At 52.1% G+C, this 22,266-nt stretch overlaps 1 protein-coding gene and 1 pseudogene across 2 annotated transcripts in view; one reads left to right on the forward strand and one right to left on the reverse strand.

Moving 5' to 3' along the window:
- ADCK1 (aarF domain containing kinase 1) overlaps positions 1 to 22,266 on the forward strand; it is a 159,853-nt gene that overhangs the window by 41,806 nt on the left and 95,781 nt on the right. For both annotated transcript variants that reach the window (XM_049705309.1, XM_049705310.1), the window contains exon 4: positions 357 to 560. In XM_049705309.1, coding sequence (XP_049561266.1) covers positions 357 to 560 — 204 coding nt within the window. The remainder of the gene's footprint in view (positions 1 to 356; positions 561 to 22,266) is intronic.
- On the reverse strand, positions 10,209 to 11,776 carry LOC117197189 (ATP-dependent RNA helicase DDX19A-like; annotated as a pseudogene).

The raw sequence follows: 22,266 nt of genomic DNA on the forward strand, positions 1-22,266 counted from the left end.
GTGTAGATTAGAATTGGTTGAAAGCCTTGGACAAACGCTAGTTTCTGAGGGAGTGGGACTTGGACTAGGTAAGTTTTGAAGGAAAGGCGATCAGAAGCATCGGGCCGTGTCAGGAGGCTGGTTCCAGTTTGAGATTGGAATTGACTGCTCTGGGTACCGGGAGACTGAAGGTGAATGACGGTGTGTGAGTGTGTGTGTGTGTGTGTGTGTGTGTGTGTGCGCGTGTGTGTGTGTACATACACTGGGGGGTGGTGGTGGTGAATCAGGGTTTCTAAGCAGAGGGGGCAGGAGAAGAGAAGAGCATGCAGCAGACAGTGAGCATTCACATCTCTCTGGCCCCGCCTGTCTTCCTGCAGGTGCACCTTCGCTCTGCCAGGCGCCTTTGCGAGCTCTGCTGTGCCAACCGGGGCACGTTCATCAAGGTGGGCCAGCACCTGGGGGCTCTGGACTACCTGCTGCCGGAGGAGTACACCAGCACGCTGAAGGTGCTACACAGCCAGGCCCCACAGAGCAGCATGCAGGAGGTCCGCCAGGTCATCCGAGAGGACCTGGGCAAAGAGGTACCCACCTCTGCCAGGGGGGATGGGCTTCCGAAAAGGCCCCCCGCAGAGTTCTCGCTGCTTGGCCCCAGGCCCTGGGGCTCCACCAGTGGCGTGGAACTACGCTTCGCAGAGACTTCAGTGTGAAAGCAGAGAGGTTAGAAGGAACCTGAGTGGCCCTCAGTATAAAATATTAGTTGGGCCATACGAAATCGTTGATATTTGATTGTTTTTGACCTGTAACTTAATATGATTCATATGGTTGAATTTAATAATACCTATCAGGCTTCCCTGGTGGCGCAGTGGTTGAGAGTCCGCCTGCCGATGCAGGGGACACGGGTTCGTGCCCCGGTCCGGGAGGATCCCACATGCCCCGGAGCGGCTGCGTCCGTAAGCCATGGCCACTGAGCCTGCGCGTCCGGAGCCTGTGCTCCACAACGGGAGAGTCCATAGCAGTGAGAGGCCCGCGTACCGCAAAAAAAAAAAAAAAAAAAAAAAAAATACCTATCAATTATTGAGGGTTTACTGCGCACTCACACCTGTGCTGTTTCCCACGTTATCTCACTTAGTCCTCAGGGCAAACCTATGAGGTAGGTGCCATCATTAACCCCATTTTGCAGATGAGGGATGGAGACTTAGAGTGATCAGGTAGAGCGCCCAAGGGGACTGTTAGTAAGTGATTCCAGTGCACTGCTCTATCAGTGAGCTGTCCTAATCATTCAGTGCTATGACTTTCCCAGAACGTCTGTGGGCCACTGCTTGATTACCTCCAGTGATAGGAAGCTTATTCTCTTACCTGCTGCCTAAGGTGGTCCGTTCTATTATCACTCATCTCGAATTGTTGAACATGCTTCCTCCTAAGGGCTAGGCCTGCCTCCTCAAACTTTCCTGATCTTCATCCACCCCATGGAGCAAAAGAGAAAGGGGCTGAGGGCCCTTCCATACACAGCCCTGGTCACACTCCTTTGGACTCATGCCAGTGACCTGCAGGATGTGTGGAACCCAGATCGCCACAGTGGTGTGGATCCTTGCTGACCTGTTCCGCTCATCTTGATTCTGGGGATGGGGAGGGATTGGAGCAGCCGTCTGCAGGGTGCCGACTGGCCGATCAGGCCCAGCCTTACAAATTATGTGCTGTAATTTCATGGTACCCCAGAGAACGCTAATAAAAAAAAAACTTATTTTCTTCCTTCACCTATTATTATATTTGAAATTCTCCTCTTAGAGAGAGAACCCTTTGGATCTAGAACCTTTCTGAGCAAAATAATCTTAAAGTCAAGCCTAGATCAGCTGATGCCTTTCCTGAGATTACTTTATTACCTTTGGTGCCTCCCAATTTCCCCAAATCAAATCTTTAGCAGGACTTTCAAGGTCTACCCCATCCACTTTCAAGTTGCCATGGTCTCTGTCTGCCTGGAATCTCTTTACCCCATTCTCTCCCTGTCAAGTGATTCCTTGTGTTTCTAGGCCATTCGTCCATCTGTCTACCAAATGCGGGGCACTGTGCAAAGGTGCTGTGTGTCCTGGCCAAATCCCAGCTCTCCTGTGAAATCTTCTCTGACCCTCTGCACACCTTTGCTCCTTCTGCTTGTGCCTCTTGTAGTTTGGTTAGTTGTGTCTAGTTGGTTTCACAGTAAGTTGTAAAGTCTGGGGATGAAGACCGTGATGGTCCTTTTAATCCTATCTGCAGTTCCAGAGTAGGATGTGGTATATCGTGGGCACCAGTGTTTGTTTAATGAACCAATGGCTGATAAGTGACAGTTTCCTTAGTCTACTGCGGACTAGGTGGAGAGTAGGGGCAGAGATTCATAAAGACCATGTTCCATGTTCTCTGGTCTGCGTGGAGCTGGCCCTGGCTGTCGGTGCCTTTCTGTAGAGCTGGTATCTTGTGCCCGGCATCCAGCCAAAGGGGAACCACTCCTCAGTGATAGCCTGGCCTGGGCTGGCCTCATTAACTGACTCTGGGGGGCCTGGGTCACGCAGGAGGTGAGCATAGAAACCTCTGTGGATTCCCTTCCTACTAAGGAGGAACATCTCCAACGGGACAGGGGTAAGATTGAGTGAAGATTTAGGGCTGGTGTCAGGAGCAGACCACAGGCTGGGAAGAGCGGGGTTAGGATGCAGGGGCCGCAGGCAGAGGGGACGGGATTGGCCTGGCACAGCCGTGTGCGCCCTTGCTTCTTGCCAAGACCGTTGGCCCCCTGCTTCCTACAGCATGAGGTGCACCCCCAAATTAAAACTAAATAAATCACTAAAACTAAATATAAAACGAAATAAATAATAACAGTGTGAAGTGCATCATTGCTAGCATGTGGCAGCTCAGTGGGGGGCGGAGGCAAGGGAGGGAAGGCAGCAGATTAACCCTTGGAGGCCGACTTGTCTCTGGAGAGCTGGAGGGGGAGGCAAGAGCAGGGCAGTGGCTTCCTCCGAGCCAGGGTAGAGCGCGATGGGAACCTGAGGGTGTCAGCAGTCATGGTGTGCCCGCCCAGCTGGCATGTCTGGGGTTAGAGGATGCTGCCTGCATCTTCAGGGTCTCTTCTCTAAGCCCCCCGGCCAAGTCCTCCTGAGCGTGGTGGCCTGTGGCTTCTGACCCACAGCTTGACTCGAGTCCTCTGAGAAAAGGAGGCTAATGTCAAGGTCATGGCTCAGAGGGGGCGTCCCTTACAGCTGGGAAGCTCAGAGACCTCTGGTTTCTTACCGGGCACTACAGGTGCACAGTCAAAGTCTTCCCTCACCCCTTTTGTTCCCGGTGACACACTTTCTCAGCCTGTGGGTGGAGGGAGGGGAAAGGAGACAGGTGGGAAGCAGGGTAGGTGGGTGTGGGGCTGTGAGGGCAGGGAAAGTCACTCACTCTGCACTTCCCTCCTCCTCCAGTGAAGTGTCCTGTGACACTTCTCGGGGAGCAGCCCTCCCCCCAGGAAGATGTTTCAGCCAGCCCCACTGATCCTGGGCTCCACGCCTGCCCTGGGGCCCTCCGTTCCGTCCCTGGTTCCAGGAGTGTGGTGAAAGGAAGCCGAGTCTGCCATGCATCACCGTCTTCTTTCTAGGTGTGAGTCCTTGTGTGGGCTCTGAGGTTACCTCGAGCTCAGAGACTGCATAGCTGCCCCTAGGTCTCAGACTGAAGAGTGAGGAGAGGTGGCCAGAGGAGCCCGAGGCCCGTGCGTCCCAGCTTGCACTGACTGGTTCCCTCTATGCTCTTAGGGGCCCCTCCCATCAGCAGAGGCCTTGGGGGGCGGGTCACTAATATCCTCAGACCGATCCCTGTCCCAGGCAGATAGGGCTGGCCCTGAGGGGTGTCCCCAGCATGGGGGATGAGGGTTAGGTGGCGGCTCTTCTGGATCCCATGATTTGCACTTGGTTCTGGATCAGTCCAAATCCCTGGACAGCAGCCAGCACTGTCAGTGCAGAGGTGAGGGCAAGTGAAGTGGTACCATCCTGGCATAGGGCTTGGCCTGGGTAGGGAGTCTGGGGGACCGGGTAGCTAAGGGAGTGGCATGTGAGGGATGGGACAAGACGTCAGATCTCCTGATCTTCTGGCCAGTGCTTTGTCTCTTATTAACAGAGCTTCTGTTTGGCAGAAATCCTCTGTAAATCACTTTTCTGTGTGTCCGTGTATCTGTGCCTTGGAAGTTTCTACTATTATTACCACAAAGAAACTTACTTTTTTCTTTTTCTTTTGAATGTTAGGCTTAAGTCCTGAAGGACAGGTCCTGGGAATCAGTCAGAAGTCAGAACTCTAGGATGTGGGGTCATTTCTGCTGCTTCCAAAGTGACTTGGATCTGGAGTGGGTTGGAGATGGTCTCAACCTTGGTCTCCTGACTGCCCTTAGGGCTGTGGGTCCAGGTGCAGTGCTGATCTCGACCAGCAGATGGCGCCTGAGCTCGAGAGTCAGGGAGGGGTGTTGAAGACACTGTCCTTCCTTCCAGAGGGGAGCCCCAGCAGCTGGCTGAGATTCAGATGATTTGTACTCCTGGGCATGGTCCATGCTGTGGAGGGAGCCTGGGCTGACACCTCTGACCCTGAATGGGGCAGACACAAGCCTCAGGTACGAGACTGTTGACCATCCTGGTCCCAAGGAGCTCTCGGCTGTGTGTTGGAGGACCTGGCAGGGTTCTTCACACTGACCACCAGCCTATCCTTACGGCTTCCTCGTTTGGAGTAGGAGTCCTCTAAGGGCCCCTGCAGGCTCTAAGAGCATGCAGTTCTATGGTTCAACACGTTTTCCTTCATTTTTCCATTTCTTCTTTCTCTTTGTTGTCTAAGCAGCTTGAATTTAGTGAGAGGGGCACAGAGCTGGAAGCTGTGGCTGCAGCCAAAATGGGTAAGACCTCATTCTGGCCCCTGTAGTCTGGGGTCATCAAGAGGTACACTCATCACTGTAATACCTGGCCATGTAAGTGCCTGCGAGAGAGAGAGAGACGGAGAGAGAGAGAGAGAGAGAGAGAGAGAGAGAGAGAGATGGAGAGAGAGAGAGAGAGGCAGAGAGGCAGAGAGAGAGATGGAGAGAGGGAGAGAGAGAGAGGCAGAGAGAGAGACAGAGAGAGAGAGAGATGGAGAGAGAGAGATGGAGAGAGAGAGAGAGAGATGGAGAGAGAGAGAGAGGCAGAGAGAGAGAGAGGGAGAGAGAGAGAGAGGCAGAGAGAGAGATGGAGAGAGAGGAGATAGATAGATAGATATTATATTTGGGTGGATAGAAGCTTTCTGAAGCAGGTGGCATCTGACCCAGGATCTCAAAGATGGGTGGGGCTGGAGGAGGTGGAGGTTGGAGGAGGGGATTACTGATTAATGAGATGTGCCAAAGATGCAAGCAGTGGAAAGCATAAAGTACAGAGAGTGCAGGGTGAATAGTCTTGTTGACTAGTATATGGGGTTCAAGCTGGTGGCCAGTGGAGCCGAGGTTGCAAAGTTGGGGCTGAGGTTACATTGAGAGGGGCCTTTGAATGTTCTTTTCATAATGGGAGCCTGGAGGAGAGGGGCCTGAGCAAAGAAGGACAGAGTGGAGCCGAATTTTCTTAGTAACATGGGAGATGAGGTCATCTTTTACAGGTGGGGAAGGTGGAGGCGGGAGGTTTGAGGTGGGCGGAGAGCTTGGGGGTAGGAGTTACAGTGGGACTTTGGAAGAGATGATGGAACCCTCAGCTGCAATGGGACAGTTATCTTTGGTCATAAACACACACACATATCTCTCCCCACCTCCCCAGCACACACAGACAAGTCCAATCTCCTTACAATATATTTCAGTGAATGATCCAGTTTTGTTTATTGTCCCAGAACATAGTCGTATCAGATAACGTTCTTTTGAACCCTTAAATTCTATGAAAAACCAAAGGAAATGAAGTTAGGGGCTGGAGCAGAGCACAGAAATACCTTTGTTAGGGGCAATGCTTGTGCTGCTTCTGTGCTCTGAAAGATGTTTTATCTGTCTTTTACCCCTGAGCTCCCACAGGGTGGGGATCTAGATTTCACCTTGTTTTGTAACTCCCCATAGCTCCCAGGGACAAGGGCTTAGTGTTTTGATGGGCCATCTGACCAGAGTGGCTGTGAGAATGCAGAAGAGAACCACTGTGATTCAGATGGGAAAATGCACCCGTCATTGTTTCATACAAACCTACAGGTACGGGTGGAGGGCGATGTTTCAGTTGTAAGCAAAAGTTCAGAAAAAGAGATAAAGAAGCTCTGCTCCCAGGAACATCATTCATCTCTCAAGCTTGGTGGTGGTGGCAGAGAGAAGGCACTGTTGATGTGAGGACCAGCGGAGGCAAAAGCAGAAGGCAGGCAGGTGAGGCAGGAACTCCTGGCCTGTGCAAGGGCTTCCTGGTGTGGGACCACTGGGTGGGGGCCGTGCAGAGACTGGAACAGGGGCTTGGGTGGAGGCCTCAGGGCTGGGGGAGGGGACCGTAGGCTTGGAGAGTGAATGACCGGCTCTGGGCTGAGCCATATCATTTCTGCATGCCTGCACACAGGACTTCTGCTGGCACGCAGAGAACTTTGTGAGAACTAGGAAAAGGTGCCTGCGCTGGGCATCCCTTCCCCCAGGCGGTGACCGCTCTACCAGGGCTGGATTTTTATTCTTCTATTAGTCAGGATTGGCCAGAGAAACAGAGCCAGTAGGGTACATGTGTGTTCTTTTATCTGATAAATAAATAGTGATTGATTGATTGATTTTAAGGAATTGGCTTATGCAGTTATGGAGGCTGGCAAGTCAGAAGCCTTCAGGGTGGGCCATTGGGCTGGAGACCCAAGAAGAGCTGATGTGCATCTGCTGGCCGAATTTTCTCTTGCTTGGGGAGGTCAGTCTTGTTTGATTCAGGCCTTCAACTGATTGGATGAGGCCCACCAATATTAAGGAGGGCAGTCTGCTTTACTCAGAGTCTACTAATTTAAATATATATCTCATCCCCAAACACCCTTACAGAAACATCAGAATAATGTTTGACCAGATTTCTGGGCGCTGTGGCCCGGCCAAATTAACACGTAAAATTAACCCTCATCGTTCCCCACACGGCCCTTCGCTTGGCTTGCACGTTTGTACCCTGGGTCCTGCTTTCACACGGCCCTTGAGCTTCTTTTTGAGCCTTTGAGGTGGGCAGGAGCCAGACTGCCTGTTGGTTTACTGTCTTTGTGACCTTGGACATGTTACGTATCTTCTCTGTCCCTCAGTTTCCTGATCAGTAAAATGGGGATAATGACAGTACCTGCCTCACAGGCTTGCTGCAGGGATTAAACGAATGAATGAATGTGGAGCACTTAGAGCATGCCTGGCACAGAGCAGATGACCAGCAAAGGTTAGCTGTTGTTTCTGTGTTGCGCTGGATGCTTCATATGCGCGAGGAACCAAGGTTCTGGGAGACTTTAAATGGTGGAGTTGGGTCTTTAGCCAGGTTTTCTGATACGAGGTATGGTCCCAGATACTATTTTGCTAGAAGCATCGGCCTTTCTCTTCGCCTTCCTGATTGGTACCCAGCATTCCATCTAGTGGCCAGCCCCTTCCCTCCCACTGTTAGAAACCTCGCACAGGCTGCCTTGGAGCCTGTCTCCTGGGCTGCTTGAGCACCACCCTCCCAACAGACCCCCACGTTGGGGGCTGCTGGCAGCTCAGCGGGCAGTTTCCTGAGGCCCGTCAGCAGCACCTCCCATGTACTGTTGGTCTGATTCCGTGGAGGAGGTGGAGCCACGGGTGCCCAGGGCCATGAGTCGGCGGCTGTGCTGTGTCCAGGACCCACCGTGCCTTCCTCACTTGCAGGAAGGCAGCTGGACTCAACTTCCCTTGTCCTGGAGGAGGTGGGTATGGGATGTGCGGAGGGCTGAACATGCCCTGGGTTGGACTAGGGCTAGAGAAGAGCTTAGGACAGAGGTAAGAGGAGCCCCTCCTGCCCCCGGGGCTGATTCCACCTGGGGGCCCGCGGCTGGCAGAACACTTTCCTCCCTGATGACACAAGCCTCCGTGCTGTCGTGTTCCTTGCTGCCTTCTTTCCAATGCCGACCCAACTTCTCCCTGCCCGTCTCGTATTTGTTCACACATATTTATGGAGCACTCCTCTGTGCCAGGTACCATGCCAGCCCCCGGGGGTCCGTGCCCTCTGGGGCTCCTGCCCTGTTCTCGCACACACTGGCAGGGGCCGGCCGAGGTCAGCTCACCCTTTACCACCCCTGGGCTGCTCTACTGGCCTGCAGCTGAGGCCCACCCTGAGGGCTTCAGCTGTCTGTAGAATTGCTTCTTTCGGTCTTCTTCTGGCGTCTGGTTTCTTTGTCTCCCCAGACAGCACCCCTCCTCCCCAAGGCTACCGTGTGAGCGTTCTGGGAACGGAACAGAAGGAGCTGGAATGCGGGGTGGGGAGGGGACGGGGGGAGCTGACCACCCTCCCTCCCGACCTGGGCTCATCCAGCCTTCCCAGCAGCTCTCAATAAAAAATACATTTATATTAAAAACATAATGAAGAATAGAAAAACATTTTGCCCCCAATAATGCTGAACATCAAAAGGAGATTTTTATCAATTATGAGAGAGATTTTGGCCATAAAATGGTACTTTAACGAGTGGGAGATGGATGGCGGGAAGCATTCCTGTCAGCCGGGACAGATGGCGTGCCATTAGTCACTGGGTGAGAGACTGAGGCATCCACACTGGCCCTTCCTCCCCAGGCCTCCTGGCCCGGCTCCACCTCAGGCCCACACCCCTCTGCAGGCCTCCTCCTCTGGGGTGGGCGGGCGCCCATGCCGGTCTCTGGGGCGCCTACCGTCCGATTCTTCTGTAGCTCCTGGGTGAACCTTACCCAGCCTGGGCCACGTCCCTCTCACGCCTGTGGAATGGGGGCCCCCGGAGAGCAACTCAAGTGCTGCCCCCCGCCCCCTGCTTTCTTTCTAGCCCCGTTGGCCTCTCCACTCTTCACACAGCTGCACCCTGGCTGCACAGGGTTTTCGCATCAACCTGCATTTGTACCTCAGGCCTGTCCTCTCATGGCCCTCCTTTATTTCTCAGGCTCTTTATCATCCTTTGATAAAGGATGATGAACAACACCGTGTGCGCGCGCGCGCGCACACACACACACACACATACACACACACACACACACGTGAATGCCGGCCAGGTATCAGGCATTGCTTTAAAGCTTTCACATGGATCAACTCACTTCTCACTAGAACCCTCTGAGATGGATACCATTATTCCTTATTTTACAGGTAGGAAACTGAGGTACAGTGTCTGGTGAAGTGGGCCCCCTGGGCCTCCTCATGTACTCCCAGTCAGGATTAATGGCTCCTTTGCGCTTCCCCCGTTGCAGTTCTTTGTTGTGTTAGGATCCGTTGCTTTTCCATCTTGAGTCCCCTACGAGGCCTCGTGTGGGCTCTGCGCAGAGTAGGTGTTAGTAATGTGGTTGGGTTGACTTGTAGAACTACTTCAGATGCCCCTGTCCCCTTGAACTGGGCGGTCCTCTCACTTCAGCCTGGTCGTCTGGTCATCTCAGAGCTCGGTTTATGTTCTCAGGATGGCAGGTCTCTTCCCACTCATCTAGGGGTTTCCTCAGAGCTCTGTCCAGTGCTTGGCACACAAAAGATGCTTAATAATGGATTATAACACGCGCTGAGACACTCCATCCAGTGTAGGACATCGTGGTGTGGGGTTGTAGGGCCTGGGGTCCTTGGGGTAGCCAGCTCTGCGCCTGGCTCGGTACTGGCCCCCTTGTTCCCTGGGACGTTCCCCTATGAGCCTGTGGAGGGCTGGGCGAGGGTGCGTCTGGGGCTATCTAAACTACGGGCTGAGAGCCTTCCCTGGCGGTCCAGTGATTAAGACTTTGCCTTCCAATGCAGGGGGTGCATGTTCCATCGCTGGTCAGAGAGCTAAGATCCCACATGCCTGTGGGCCAAAAAACCAAAACATATAACAGAAGCAATATTGTAACAAGCTCAATAAAGACTCTAAAAATGGTCCACATCAAAACCGCTCTGGACCTCCGAGGGAGCTAGACCTCACATTTCCTTTATCGGTCAGGCGCAGATAGGTATACATCCTGAGTGAGTCTCAGCTGGGCTCAGAGAGGAGCGGGACTGGTATTTTCACCGTGGGCAGCAACACAGTGGAAGCCCCCATGTGCCTATCGCTAGGAGCCATGATGTAATGCTGGGGCAGCTACACGCTGGAATGATGCTTGTTGAGAGTGAGGCACATCCCTGTCACATGTCCAAGATACACAGCCACAGGGAAGGAACCTGGTCCCCCAGCACGAAGTGGAACTGGCTGAGAGGGAGGGCGCAGGGCCACACCCTCCAGTGGAGCTCCTGCCCCGCAGGCCTCCTCCTGCTGCCGCTGCTATTCACATGGCAGAAGATCATGGCTTGAGCAATGGTGATGGCCCCGTAGATATTACACAAGGCCTGGAGCTTCTCATCTCTGCTATTGCACAGGACATAATACTGCTTGATGGTGTCCAGTGTCTCCTCCTCGCGCTTCAGTTTGATGATGTTTGGGTCTGGGACCACTTTCTGGGCACATTTCCAGACAGAGTCTTCGAAGGTGGCAGAGAAAAGCAGCATCTGGCAGTTCCTGGGAAGCATCCTGCAAGGGAAGGCCCAGGTGTTTGACATGACCCCGACCCAGTGTTTCACTGCAAGGAACAGAAGCACAGCCTCCCCAGGCTTGGATGACCTGCGTCCCCAGGAAGGTGGCAAAGCAGGGAGGAGCACTGCAGGGAGGAGGGAGGAGCAGACGTGGGGCAGGGACGGGTGGTGGTAGAGTCCCTAAGTCTCCTTCCTCAACCCGGGCTGGGGGTATGGTCAGTGCGACATGGAAATGGCCCACCAAACAGATGCCTCTGAAAGCTGCAGAGTAGAGAACCTGGCAGGGGCAAGAAGAGGAGGGTGAAGTAGAAGGAGACGATGCTGCGGACCAGGAGGCCGAGAAGCTCCTCCTGGCTCAGGAGCTCCTACCTCTGGATGCGGATGCTCTGATCTTGGTGGCCCTGAGTAGCCATCATCACGTCAGCCTCATCCAGAACAAACACCTTGATCTTCTTGGGGTCAATGAACTTGAGCTTGGAGCACCAGTCCAGAACGGTCCCGGGGTGCCAATGACAATGTGCTCACCGATCTTCTGACCTCTTTCCACTGTGGAGACAAGATGTGTTCTGTGGGTACTTCCGTGGCTAAACCCGCTTTCAAAATGAAAGCCTCCTTGCCCATCCTTCCAGAGCTAGAACAAGTTAATTCCAGATTTCCAACCACAGGGGTGTTACCCAAAAGTTTTGTGTTCTTCTACTATAAAATGGGCATGACACCTATCTCACTGCACTGTAGTCAGGATTAAATCCTACACAGTCAACCCTCCATGAGTGTTAGTTTCCCTTTTTCTACTTCCTCCTGTAATTCCCCATCACCCAATTCTTTCTCTTTAGCATAACACTTATTCTTTTTATACCATCCCTTCACTCATGGTTCATTGATTTCCTTATAAATTGGTAGTTTTGAGTCCTAGCATCCTGGCCCAGTGATTTTTTGCTTTGTTAGATATTCTAATTGTGTAGACAGTTTTCCTAAGTACAAATTCTCTTTGATTGAAAAAAACACATTACTCTCAAACTATAGCTGGTGGGAGTTGAAACTGATATAACCATCTATCAAAATTACTAATGCATGTAGCCTATGACCAGTGCTTCCACTATTACGAATCCATCCTGTATGTACATGAATATGTGTGAAATAACATATATGCAAGGATATGCTTTCATTAAAACATAACTAAGCAAAATATGACGCACCGACTGGATGACACCAACAAAAGTATAAAACTGTTTAGGAACTGATGTGGAACAATCTCCAAAATACATTATTAAATGTGAAAAAGAGGTTGCAGAGCAATTTGTATACCGATAGGGGCAAAAAAGAATACATGTAATATATGTAAAAAAAAATGGTCCACATCAAAAAAAGTCTTAAAAAAATAAAATAAAAAAATAAACTACGGGCTGAGGCTCAGTCAGGGTCTGGCTTCTAGAAGGAGCAAAAGGATCATTTCTGAGGCAGCGTGGCATGAAGGTTAATACAATAGGCTCTGAATTCAGAGGGCCTTGCACACATCCCAAATGCTGCCCTATTCTAACTGTATCATTAGTTCTTTCTGAGCCCCAGTTTCCTCATCTGTAAACAAGAGTGGTAATAAAACCTTTGTATTAATAGGGCTGTGATGAGGATTGAAAGATTAGCCCATGTAAAATGCAGTGCGCAGCGTGCGGTGAATCCCAGTAGCTGTTAGCTGTGGTTGTCATGTATGAGGTTGGGAGGAAGAACTGAAGCAATAGGACGGGACCCTCAGATTATATCCAGCACCTCACCTGGTACTTGGATCCTCCTGGGGTTTGACAAACACTGGATCTTCTCATCTTCCAGCGGCAGCTGCTTTAGACACAGGTTATCCAAGAGCGTCACTAACTCATGCGTGGTAAGGGTTTAGAAATCATCTTGTTCAACCCCAGTTTTTCACAGGTGAGCAAACTGAGGCTCAGAGAGGAGAAGTAACTTGCCCAGGGTGGCACAGCTGCTTAGTGGTAGAAGCAGGCCTAGAACCTGGGTCTCATGACTCCTGATCCAGGGCTAGTGCTTTTGGACTGTTCTGTTCAGGGCTGGAAGCTTAGTGCCCAGAAGGAGAGGCCCCGCACAGGAAACGAGGCCGGTCTTGCTCTCAGCGAAACCCAGAGGGCCTCAGGTAGCTTCCACCCTACTTGGGACCTTGTAGTTTCTTGTGGACTTTCAGGAAGCTGTATTTTCCTAAGTTCATCCCTCAAAGGGATGGATTCTCTTCTTCGTATCCTTCTATCAGTCCTTGTCTGTGCTTTGGGGAGATTATACCCTTGCGCTTACCAGTTCACCTTTGGCCCACAGGCCATGCCTGGGGTGCTCCCCTTCTCTGGGATCTGTCCTGCAGGGTGGTGCCCAAACCCTCTGCTTAGCTGCTGTGTCTGGGCTGTTCCGTGGAGAAAGAAAGGGCTTCAGCTCATGGTGGTCCCACTCACTGACTCAGGAAGTTTGGGGCGACCACTTGCTGCTTTGCTCACTCAGAAAATACAGGTTTGTGGAGCAGCTGATAGGTTCTTACCTCTGTGCCAGTGCTGTGGTGGATACAGAAAATGTCAAAGCCACGTCACTCCCTCCCGCCTCCCCCACCCCCCACCCCGCCAAAGCCAGGCAGACAAAACAATACACAGAGGGAGTAATTGGAGAACAATCAAGGCCTCACCTGTGGGGCTGATGAAGGAAAAGTTTGGGGGAAGTTCAGAAGGGGATTCTTGGAGGAGGTGGGCCTTGAGCTGGGCCTTAGAGGATGAGTAAGATTTAAGGAGGGAAAGTACGACAGCACATGAGGCCGGGCAGTGTGGTGGCGAGGGCTGACCACAGCTTGTTTTGTGCCAAGAGCAGACCAGTGGGGTTGGAATGACAGGGGACTTCGTTGGGGTGTATTAGTTTGCTAAGGCTGTTGTAACAAAGTACCACAAATTGGATGACTTATACAAAAGAACTCTATTGTCTTGTAGTTCTGATGACTGGAAGTCCAAGGTCCAGGTGTCGGCAGGGGTGGTTCACCTGAGGGCTGTCGGGGAGAATCTGTTCCCTGCCTCTCCCCTCGCTTCTGGGGTTTGGAAGCCAATCTTTGGTGTTCCTTGGCTTGTAGAAACATCACCCTGATCTCTGCCTTCGCTCTCACCTGGCGTTCTCCCTGTGTGTGTGTGCACGTGTGTGTGCGCGCGTGCGTGCGCGCGTGTGTGTCTGTCTCTGTGTCTGAATTGCCCCTTTTCATAAACGAGGTCATGTTGGATTAGGGGTCCCACCCTATGCCAGCATGACCTCATCTTAACTAATTACACCTGCAAGGACACTGTTTCCAAATAAGTTCATGTTCTAACCCCCTAACTGGGGCTTAGGACTTTAACACCTGCGTATTCAGAGGACACAAACCAACCCATAACAGGTGGGTGCGTTGGGTCTTTTGTGGTTGTGAGGATCAGAACCCCAACTTGATCGAGCTGAAGCAAAAAGGCAGGTGTCCTGTCTAATGTAACCACATCTTAGGAAGGCTTGGGGTGGAGTTGAGCCTTTGGGGAGCTCTTCCCGGACTCTTCTCTCTGTCTCTCCACTTCTTCCTGAAGGTCAGCTTCATTCATGTTCCCTCCATGACCACCTGGCACTGGAAGCTCTCAGCCTCACCTCTTTCCATCTGTGGCCCCAGGAGGAATGCCCCCCACCACTCTAGTTTCATTTTATTAAATGAAGTGTCCCCCTTCTTCCCCCCAATTCATGTCTATCTGGAACCTGAGACTGAAATAAGGTTTTTGCAGATGTAATTAGGCAACTTAAGATGAGTTTACACTGGATTAGCGTGGTCCCCAATGACTGGTGTCCTTATTAGAACACCACGTGACAACGGAAGCCGAGATCTGAGTGATGTAACTATAAACCGAGGAACTCTGAAGATTGCTGGCAGACAGCAGAAACTAAGAAGATGCAAGGAAGCATTCTCCCTTAGAACCTTCAGAGGGAACGCAGGCCTGCCAGCACCTTGACTGCAGACGAGCTGAGCTTTTAGAACTGTGAGACAATATTTCCATTGTTTTAAGCCCCCCCAGTTAGTGGTAATTTGGTGTGGTAGCCCTAATTAGCAAATACAGTTGTCTGTTCCATACGGACCAATCACTGTGGTTGGAGGAGGTGGGGTCTGTAAGATAATTACCCCCCTCATTTAAACCCCAAGGTTTAGAATTGGGGTTGGGTGGGAAGCAGCAAGGCAGAAGAAGGCATAAAGATGCGTAAGGCCAGCAGAACCGGAGATGTTCATGTCAGCGGATGATAATGTTAGTTTCTTTTTATTTGGTACTTGCTGTGTAGTACACATTGGCAGGATGTTTTACAGATATTGCTTCTAACCCTTAACAATAATTCTGCAAGTGTGATAGACTTTGCCGTTCCAATTTTCCATATGAGGAAGCAGAGACCCTGAGAGGTTAAGTAACAGCCACAGTCACGTAGCTAAAGGAAGCAGAGCCAGGCTTTGAACTCTGTTGCCTAAGGCCTTGCCCCTCCTGCATTCCAGCTGCCAGCCCTGAGGAGGGACTGGTTCTCGGAGGGCGTTAGAGTGGACATAAGTGTTGGGCCTTCATGTGTAGGCTTTAGGGGGTGGCCACAGGTCCCAGGAAGTAATGTTAAGTCAAATCAGCTAATAGCGTGTGTGTGTGCGTGCGTGCGTACGTGTGTGCAAGCTCCCGTGACTGATGGAAAAAGACATTTCGGGCAGAGTTAGCCAACATTGCAGGATGGATGGAGGGGCCCAAGGCAGGAGCTGTGGGAAGGGGCTCTTTCCATCATCCGCATATGGCAGAGGTGAACTCTCCCTACAGAGCCTTTTTTTAGCTGTCTCCTGGGGCTTGGGCAGGGCCAGTTTCTTCTCTCGCCATCCCCCTGGAGCTCCGAGCGAGTGTCCCGAGCTGGGCAGTGAGTCAGGAGGCTACAAGCCAGAGGATGAATGCCACGGTCACTGCTCTTGAAGGAGCTGGCCGGACAGCTGACCCCATGCCCTCTGGGACCGCTGGAGGGACTGCAGGGTCCTCATCTTCTCCTTGAATGAAATTGTGGCCTTTCCTCCCCTTCCCAGGGAGAAGGGGTGGGTCTCCACTTGCAACCCTCAGGGCTGGGGTTGGTGGTGTGGGCCGGCTGGATGTGCTCGCAGTGGTTTCTGTCTCCATGTGAGCCAAGCAGTTGTCTTTACTGGTGATGGCTGGTGGAGAAGCGATGATCTGGAGGAGTCCCAGGTTCTGTCCCATCCTACAGTGAACATAATTGCCAACCTTGGCCCAGTGCTCATGGCGTGAGAGGTACTCACCCTAGTTGGGGGTTCCCAGAATATGACTCCAAGAAAAGGGTTCCAGTGCAAGTGGTTTTGTGGGAAGCTCAGGGTCTTCCAGTAGGAAGTGGGAACGTGGTCCAGGGAAGAGAAGTCAGCCGGTGGCTGTGTGCTCTTAAACCAGCTGCGCCAGTGGGTGAATGAAGGTTAATGCTGTGGGGAGACTGGGAAACGGTGCTAAACAGTCACCTTAGAATCATCCCACTCAACAGCCAGAGGAGAGGGTGGGGTGTTTATACACCAGCTTTCTAACTTCCTGAGTGATGGCTGCTCCAGAGGGCTGTTAATTCCTGCGGCTTTGGAGGAGGAGTCCTCAGGCACAGATGCAAATACAGAGAATTGCAAATCAGGCCAGAGAAGGAGGAAAGATCTGAGGGAATGGGGGGACACTGGCAAACTTTGCAGGCATCATCTCCTGTAATCCTCACAGCTGCCCATTTTACAGAGGAGCAAACCAAGACCAGAGAGGTTGAGTCACATGCTTGAGGTCACACAGAGAGTACCAGGCAGAGTCAGGAGCAGAAGCCAGGGCTGACTGCAGAACCCAAGCTCCTAACCACTGCGTTCCCTTGTTCTCTGTAAGGACCCCTGTGCTTTTCACAAGGTTTCATACTTCTGGCATTTGATGGATTCTCCCAGCATTCCTGATTGGGAGGTGGGACAGGCAGATGGGGAACCTGGCAGGTCAAGGAACTGAATGTTTATTAAGTGTTTTCTCCTTCCCTAGCATGTGTTTTCAAACACAAGGTCTCACTTAGTCCTCACGATAGCTCAGCGAGGTAGGTATCCCTTTCCCCATTTTTTCCAGATGTAGAAACTGAGATTCAGAGACGCTAAGTAACTTACTCAGTATCACACAGCAGGACAGTGGCTCAACTGGGAACTGAACCTTAGTGTTGTCTGACTCCAGAGATGCATACGCTTCATGGAGGTGAGGGGCTGGTTCAAGGCTGTGCTGATGGGCCTGTGGGACCCAGTCTGCCTCTGAGGGCCACGCTCTTGCCTCTGACATCACCCCAGTCTTCCCCCTTGCCTTCAGCCCTGGGCTGGCCCTGGGCCTATGTTACCTCGAGAGCCAATCAGATGGTAGCTGAGGAGGTGCTCTAAGGAGCCTGCTGGGAGGTCATCAGGCTCTCCTCTCCATCTCACCTCTGGACAAGGTGCTCCCCCTATGTGTGTGCAGGCAGGGGCTGGTGATGGGGGAGTGGGCTGCTCCCCCATGGACTTCTCCAGCTAGGAGCCCCCCTCTCCTCCCACTGCCCCTGTTCGCTGTCTACCTGATGCTGCTTCTTGGCAGCAGAGGGAGGCAAGCCCTCCACGTCCGCCTGATTTATGTTCATCGTTGAAACAATAATGTTTAATCTGGAAAGGGCTAATCAATTTTTTATGCTGATTATGAATAGGCCAGCTGTGCCTGCTTCTTTATTCATGGAGCTTTAGGAACAAGCCCATGTCCCGGGCCAGGCTCCCCTGGTGAGTTCTGCTGTAGGGGCCCAGCTTCAAGGAGTGGTGCCTTGGCTGCCTGGCCTGTGCCACTTTGGAGGTGACTCCGTGTGTGTGTGTGTGTGTGTGTGTGTGTGTGTGTGTGAGAGACCAGAGAAGGTAAGCTGACTCCAGGTGGAGAACTGGATGTAGTGTGCATGGGTGCATGCCTGTGTAGAGGGTGGGATGGGCTGGGGAACAATTAGGGGAGCATTGGATGGAAGGTCAGTGTCACAGGGTCATAGAAGTGGCAGGGCGATCAAAGATCAAGTACCCTGACACCTCCTTTTACAAGTGAGGAATTAAGACCCAGAAAAGGTGAAGCAACTTCCCTAAGGTCACGCTGCTGGTTGGTGGCAGAGGTGGGGTTAGACCCCCCTACTCGGAGGACAGAACACTTTCCACAGCAGTACAAGCAGGGCAGAGTCAGAGAAAGGTACTGTGTGGGCTGCTCTCCTTGAGTTATTGACATCATACAACTCTGACATCTCGGAGGAGCTTGTATTTTAGGTACAGGATGAGCTGTAGATGTAACTTAATGAGAGGTTAAGACAGGCTGAGAGAAAGTTCTCTGAAGTTTGGGCTACAGTTCTCAGCTGTTCTTGGAATCAGGGATTAGGGTCTTAGGGAGGGGTGAGTTAGGACACTCTCTGAAAGAGGAGAAACCTGAGTGGGACTTCAGTGCTGTAAAAGGAGAACGAGCAGAAGGGCCTGGAGAGGGCCTTTGGGCAGGTGGAGAGGCATGAGCTGACGGGCAGAGGCAGGGCTGAGGATCTCAGGGAGGCGTCTGGATCTGAGCAGACCAGGGAGCCTGTACCTCTGGGCCTGGGTGGTGTGGCTGCCCCACAGGCTGGGGTCCCGTGTGTGGACCCTCCGCCTCCCTTCCAGGACGTCACCAATCTTTTGCTGATTCGTGTATTGGCTCAGCAGATGTTTACTGAGCTCTGCTGTGCGGGAGCCGGGGGTTACGTGCATGAACAAGCTGCCGTCATGGTGCTCATGATCCAGTTGTGGGGACGGCAGATGCTAAACAAGCGACCAGGAAAGTGAAAATCTAAAGACCCTTGTGATAAATGCCACGACAGAGGAGGAGTGCTCTGAGTGTGGGGCTGGGTGGCCTTTCTGAGGACGTGAGGATTAAGCTGAGGCCAGAGGGTAATTAGGGGAAGGGGAGGCAGCACAGAGAACAGAGAATGCAGAGGCCTCAGGGTGGGGAAGACAGTGGACCTGCCTGGGGGCAGATAAGGGGTGGTAGTGGCTGGACAGAGAGACACCCTGGAAGGTGAGGCTGGAGAGGTGCTGGGCCCGTTCGGGACAGCCGAGGTTGGCACTGAGCGGCTCCCCGCAGAGGACGGCGCAGTCCAGCCTGCAGGCTTTCAGGGAATCAGGGTGGAACTGGGCGACCAGTTACAAGGCTCCTGTGGTTGTCCAGGCAAGAGGTGATGGTGACTTGGACGAGGCATGGACAGACGTGCTTTGGAGGCTGAATCAACAGGACTCAAGGATGAATCACGTGGGGGGTGGGGCAGGGAGAGGGAGGTGCCACAGTGGACTCCTGGGGTTCTGACCACAGCACTGGAGGGGACGGTGAGGAGAGTGTGTTAGCAGGTCAGCCTGCAAACAGTTTGGGGAAGGGTCTTTCTACAGGGCTGGGGTTTGCACAGTGGCTCCCTCTCTCCTTAGTGGTCAGAGAAGGCCAGAGAGTCCACATGGGTTTGAGTAATTTGGGGTTCAGCATTGAGAGGCTGGGATCCAGCACTGGGTTCCTGGTTTCCAGATATTAAAAACGTACCCTGATCTGACGTGAGCTCTAGGGGTGTGTGTGTGTGTGTGTGTGTGTGTAACGGATTTTGTAGGAGAAGCTGTTACTTCAACAGCTGGAACAGCTTCTGCAAATTAACTGTGTCATCAGCATTGTGATGAGGGGTCTCTCATGGGCCCCCACTGCTCCTCCCATCTTTGGTGTGTGAACCGATGACAGGTAGTTGTGCGTGAGGACTGAAGCTCCTTGGGAAGAGGGGAAGATGCTGTTTCAGCCAAGCAGGTTTTAGGGTTTGGCCTGGGGGCTGGGAAGGAATGACATGTAGGAGGCAGCTGGGGGAGCAGACGACGCCTTGCCCTGGGAAGCGGGTGAGGACAGGACTGTGCCACCTGGCACAGCAGAACTGGAAGCAGTTATGTGCCCTTCCCATTTCCACATCTCAGGGTTTGCACTTGACCTGTGTTCCCCCCACTGCCAGTGCAACCTCTTGTCACATTCCCCAGCTTTCTAGCCCTTTCTCTGTCCTGGGAAATGCAGCAAAACAATAAAACCCGACTTGTACTGAGAGTGTTACACTAATGCTCTATTTCAGGGCCTGTTTTAGGTTCCTATTGCTGCTGTAACGAATTACCACCAATTTAGTGGCTTAAAACAATACACGTTCATTATCTTGTTGTCCTGTGGGTCAGAAGCCCTGAAATTCAGGTGCTGGCTGCTGCGTTCCTTCTGGAGGCTCTGTGGGAGAATCTCTTTGCCTTTGCCAGCTTCTACAGGCTGCCGGCATTCCTTTGCTTGTGGCCCCTTCCTCCATCTTCAAAGCCATCAGCATAGCTTCTTAAAATTTTTCTCTCTCTCTTGTCCTTTCACCTCTGTTTCTGTTGTCATATCTCTGCTCTGACGCTGACCCTCCTGCGTCCCTTTTATAAGGACCCTTGTGGTTCCATTGGGCCTACATGGGAATTCAGGATACTCTCCACATCTCAAGAGTCTTACCTTCATCACACCTTTGGGGACTGGGATATGGACATCTTTAGGGGGCCATTTTTCTGCCTACCACAGGGCCAGATGGTAAATATTTTAGGTTTTGCAGGCCACACACTCTCTGTTGCAACTACTTAATTCTGCCGTTGCAGGATGAGAGTGCCCACAGACAATAAGTAATGAATGGGCATGCTGTGTCCCAATAAAACTTTATTCGTGGTCATGGAAATTGAATTGCACGTAATTTTCACATGTCACAAAATATTATTATTTTGATTTTTCTCTCTTAAAAATGTAAAAACGTATTCTTTGCTTGTGGGCTACAGAAAAGCAGGCGGTGGCCTGGATTGGCCCATGGGCTATAGTTTCCTGGCCCCCTGCTCTAGATGCATAATATCCTTTAACCTTTAGAACTCCCCTACCAATGGGCATTATTATCACTCCCATTTGCAGAACGTTAGTGCAGCTAAGCAGTTTGCCCAAGGCCACTTGGCTATATGTTGGCAGATAGGGTTAGCCAGGCGTGTGCGTGGTTTCCCCCAAATGTGAGCTTTATCTTCCCCGTAGATACAGCAAGTCTGGGTTTACCTCCCTCTAAAATTCCTGGGCACTGCTTCTGTCACATGCAAAGTAAATCTGGGAAACTTCTTATTGGATGGAACACGCTCAGGTGTTATAGAAAGACCGCAAGGGCTTTGGTACGTGAACCCTCTTGTTTGGGGCTCTGAGGCATAGGAATTAGCTTGGGCTCATTTGCTGTGTGTTATTTCGCCACCTCCCAAAGGCTAAGGAAGTCTGTCCTGACAGCAAATGGTGCCGCTATAAGCAAAGAATACTTAGGCTTTAGTTGTTTTGTTTTTTTTTTTTGCGGTTCGCGGGCCTCTCACTGTTGTGGCCTCTCCCGTTGCGGAGCACAGCCTCCGGACGCACAGGCCCAGCGTCCATGGCTCACGGGCCCAGCCGCTCCGCGGCATGCGGGATCCTCCCGGACCGGGGCCCGAACCCGCGTCCCCCGCATCGGCAGGTGGACTCTCAACCACTGCGCCACCAGACAAGCCCTTTAGTTTTTCCCTTCCTATATTTTTGGGTGTAGGAACAGCTGAAGGTTATTGGGAGAAGGCCTTTGGGGTTTCGTGAGGGTGAGCCCATCTGGTTTTAGAAGTATGAGTGCGAGTCACTATGGCCAGGCGTTCTCCGCCGTGGGCATGAGCTGTGGATGAGGACCTCCTCAACCAGGGGGAGACCCGGGGAGCCCAGGTGGGCCTGGATTCCAGGTTGGGAGTTGGTGGTCATCTTCTCTCTGGCTCTCTGCTGTCTCCATAACTTATTCCCCTTATTCATGGTTCACACAGGCTGTCCCCTCTGCCTGGAAGGCTCCTCTTTCCTTTCTTCAGCAAGTTAACTAGTGAACTGGCTCCTCATCCTTTGGAGCTCAGTTCTTTGTCTCCTCCTCCAAGAAGTTCTCCCAGCCTGGGTTTAGTCCTCTGGACACAGGCTCTTATGGTACCAGCTGCCTCTCTCTTCATGCGCTTATCAGAGCTGGCCGTTTATCTTTCTTTGTGATCTCGTGATTAATTCCTGTCTCCCTATTGGACTTCATGTTCCTGTAGTAACTCCGGAGGCTGGTGGCCGTACACAATTTGGACTCACTCCCCATTGAGTCCCCACTGACCAGCACAGGGCCCTGCACATAGTAGTCACTCAATAAGCATTTGTTGGATGAATAAACGAATGACCTTTAGGGAATATATTCTACTCTGTACAATGGGGGTGATTGTATCTCCTCTACCTTAACCTTAAGAGAGGGTTGAGAATTACATAAGAGCAAGATATTATGCAATTACAAGGAATTACCCATGGTTGAGCATTCAGTGCCTGCAGAGCAAAGATATCCTGACATCCCTTATTCCAACCAAGCTCAAGTTCAAGGAAGAGTCCTCACATGGGCAGGCATGCGGTGGAGGGTGTAGAGCTCAACCTGCCCGATTCTTGGGTCTGAGCTCCTGGCACCACCCGTCTCTGGACCCTGGGATGGGGTGTGAGCACTTGACTCACGGGCGCTCTGCAGCTCCACGGACAGCTCATCACCTCTGTACTCTGATCACCCAGGGGATGCCTGCCCT

The sequence above is a fragment of the Orcinus orca genome, chromosome 2 (genome assembly GCF_937001465.1).
Source record: "Orcinus orca chromosome 2, mOrcOrc1.1, whole genome shotgun sequence".
In the NCBI taxonomy this organism is placed as follows: domain Eukaryota; kingdom Metazoa; phylum Chordata; class Mammalia; order Artiodactyla; family Delphinidae; genus Orcinus; species Orcinus orca.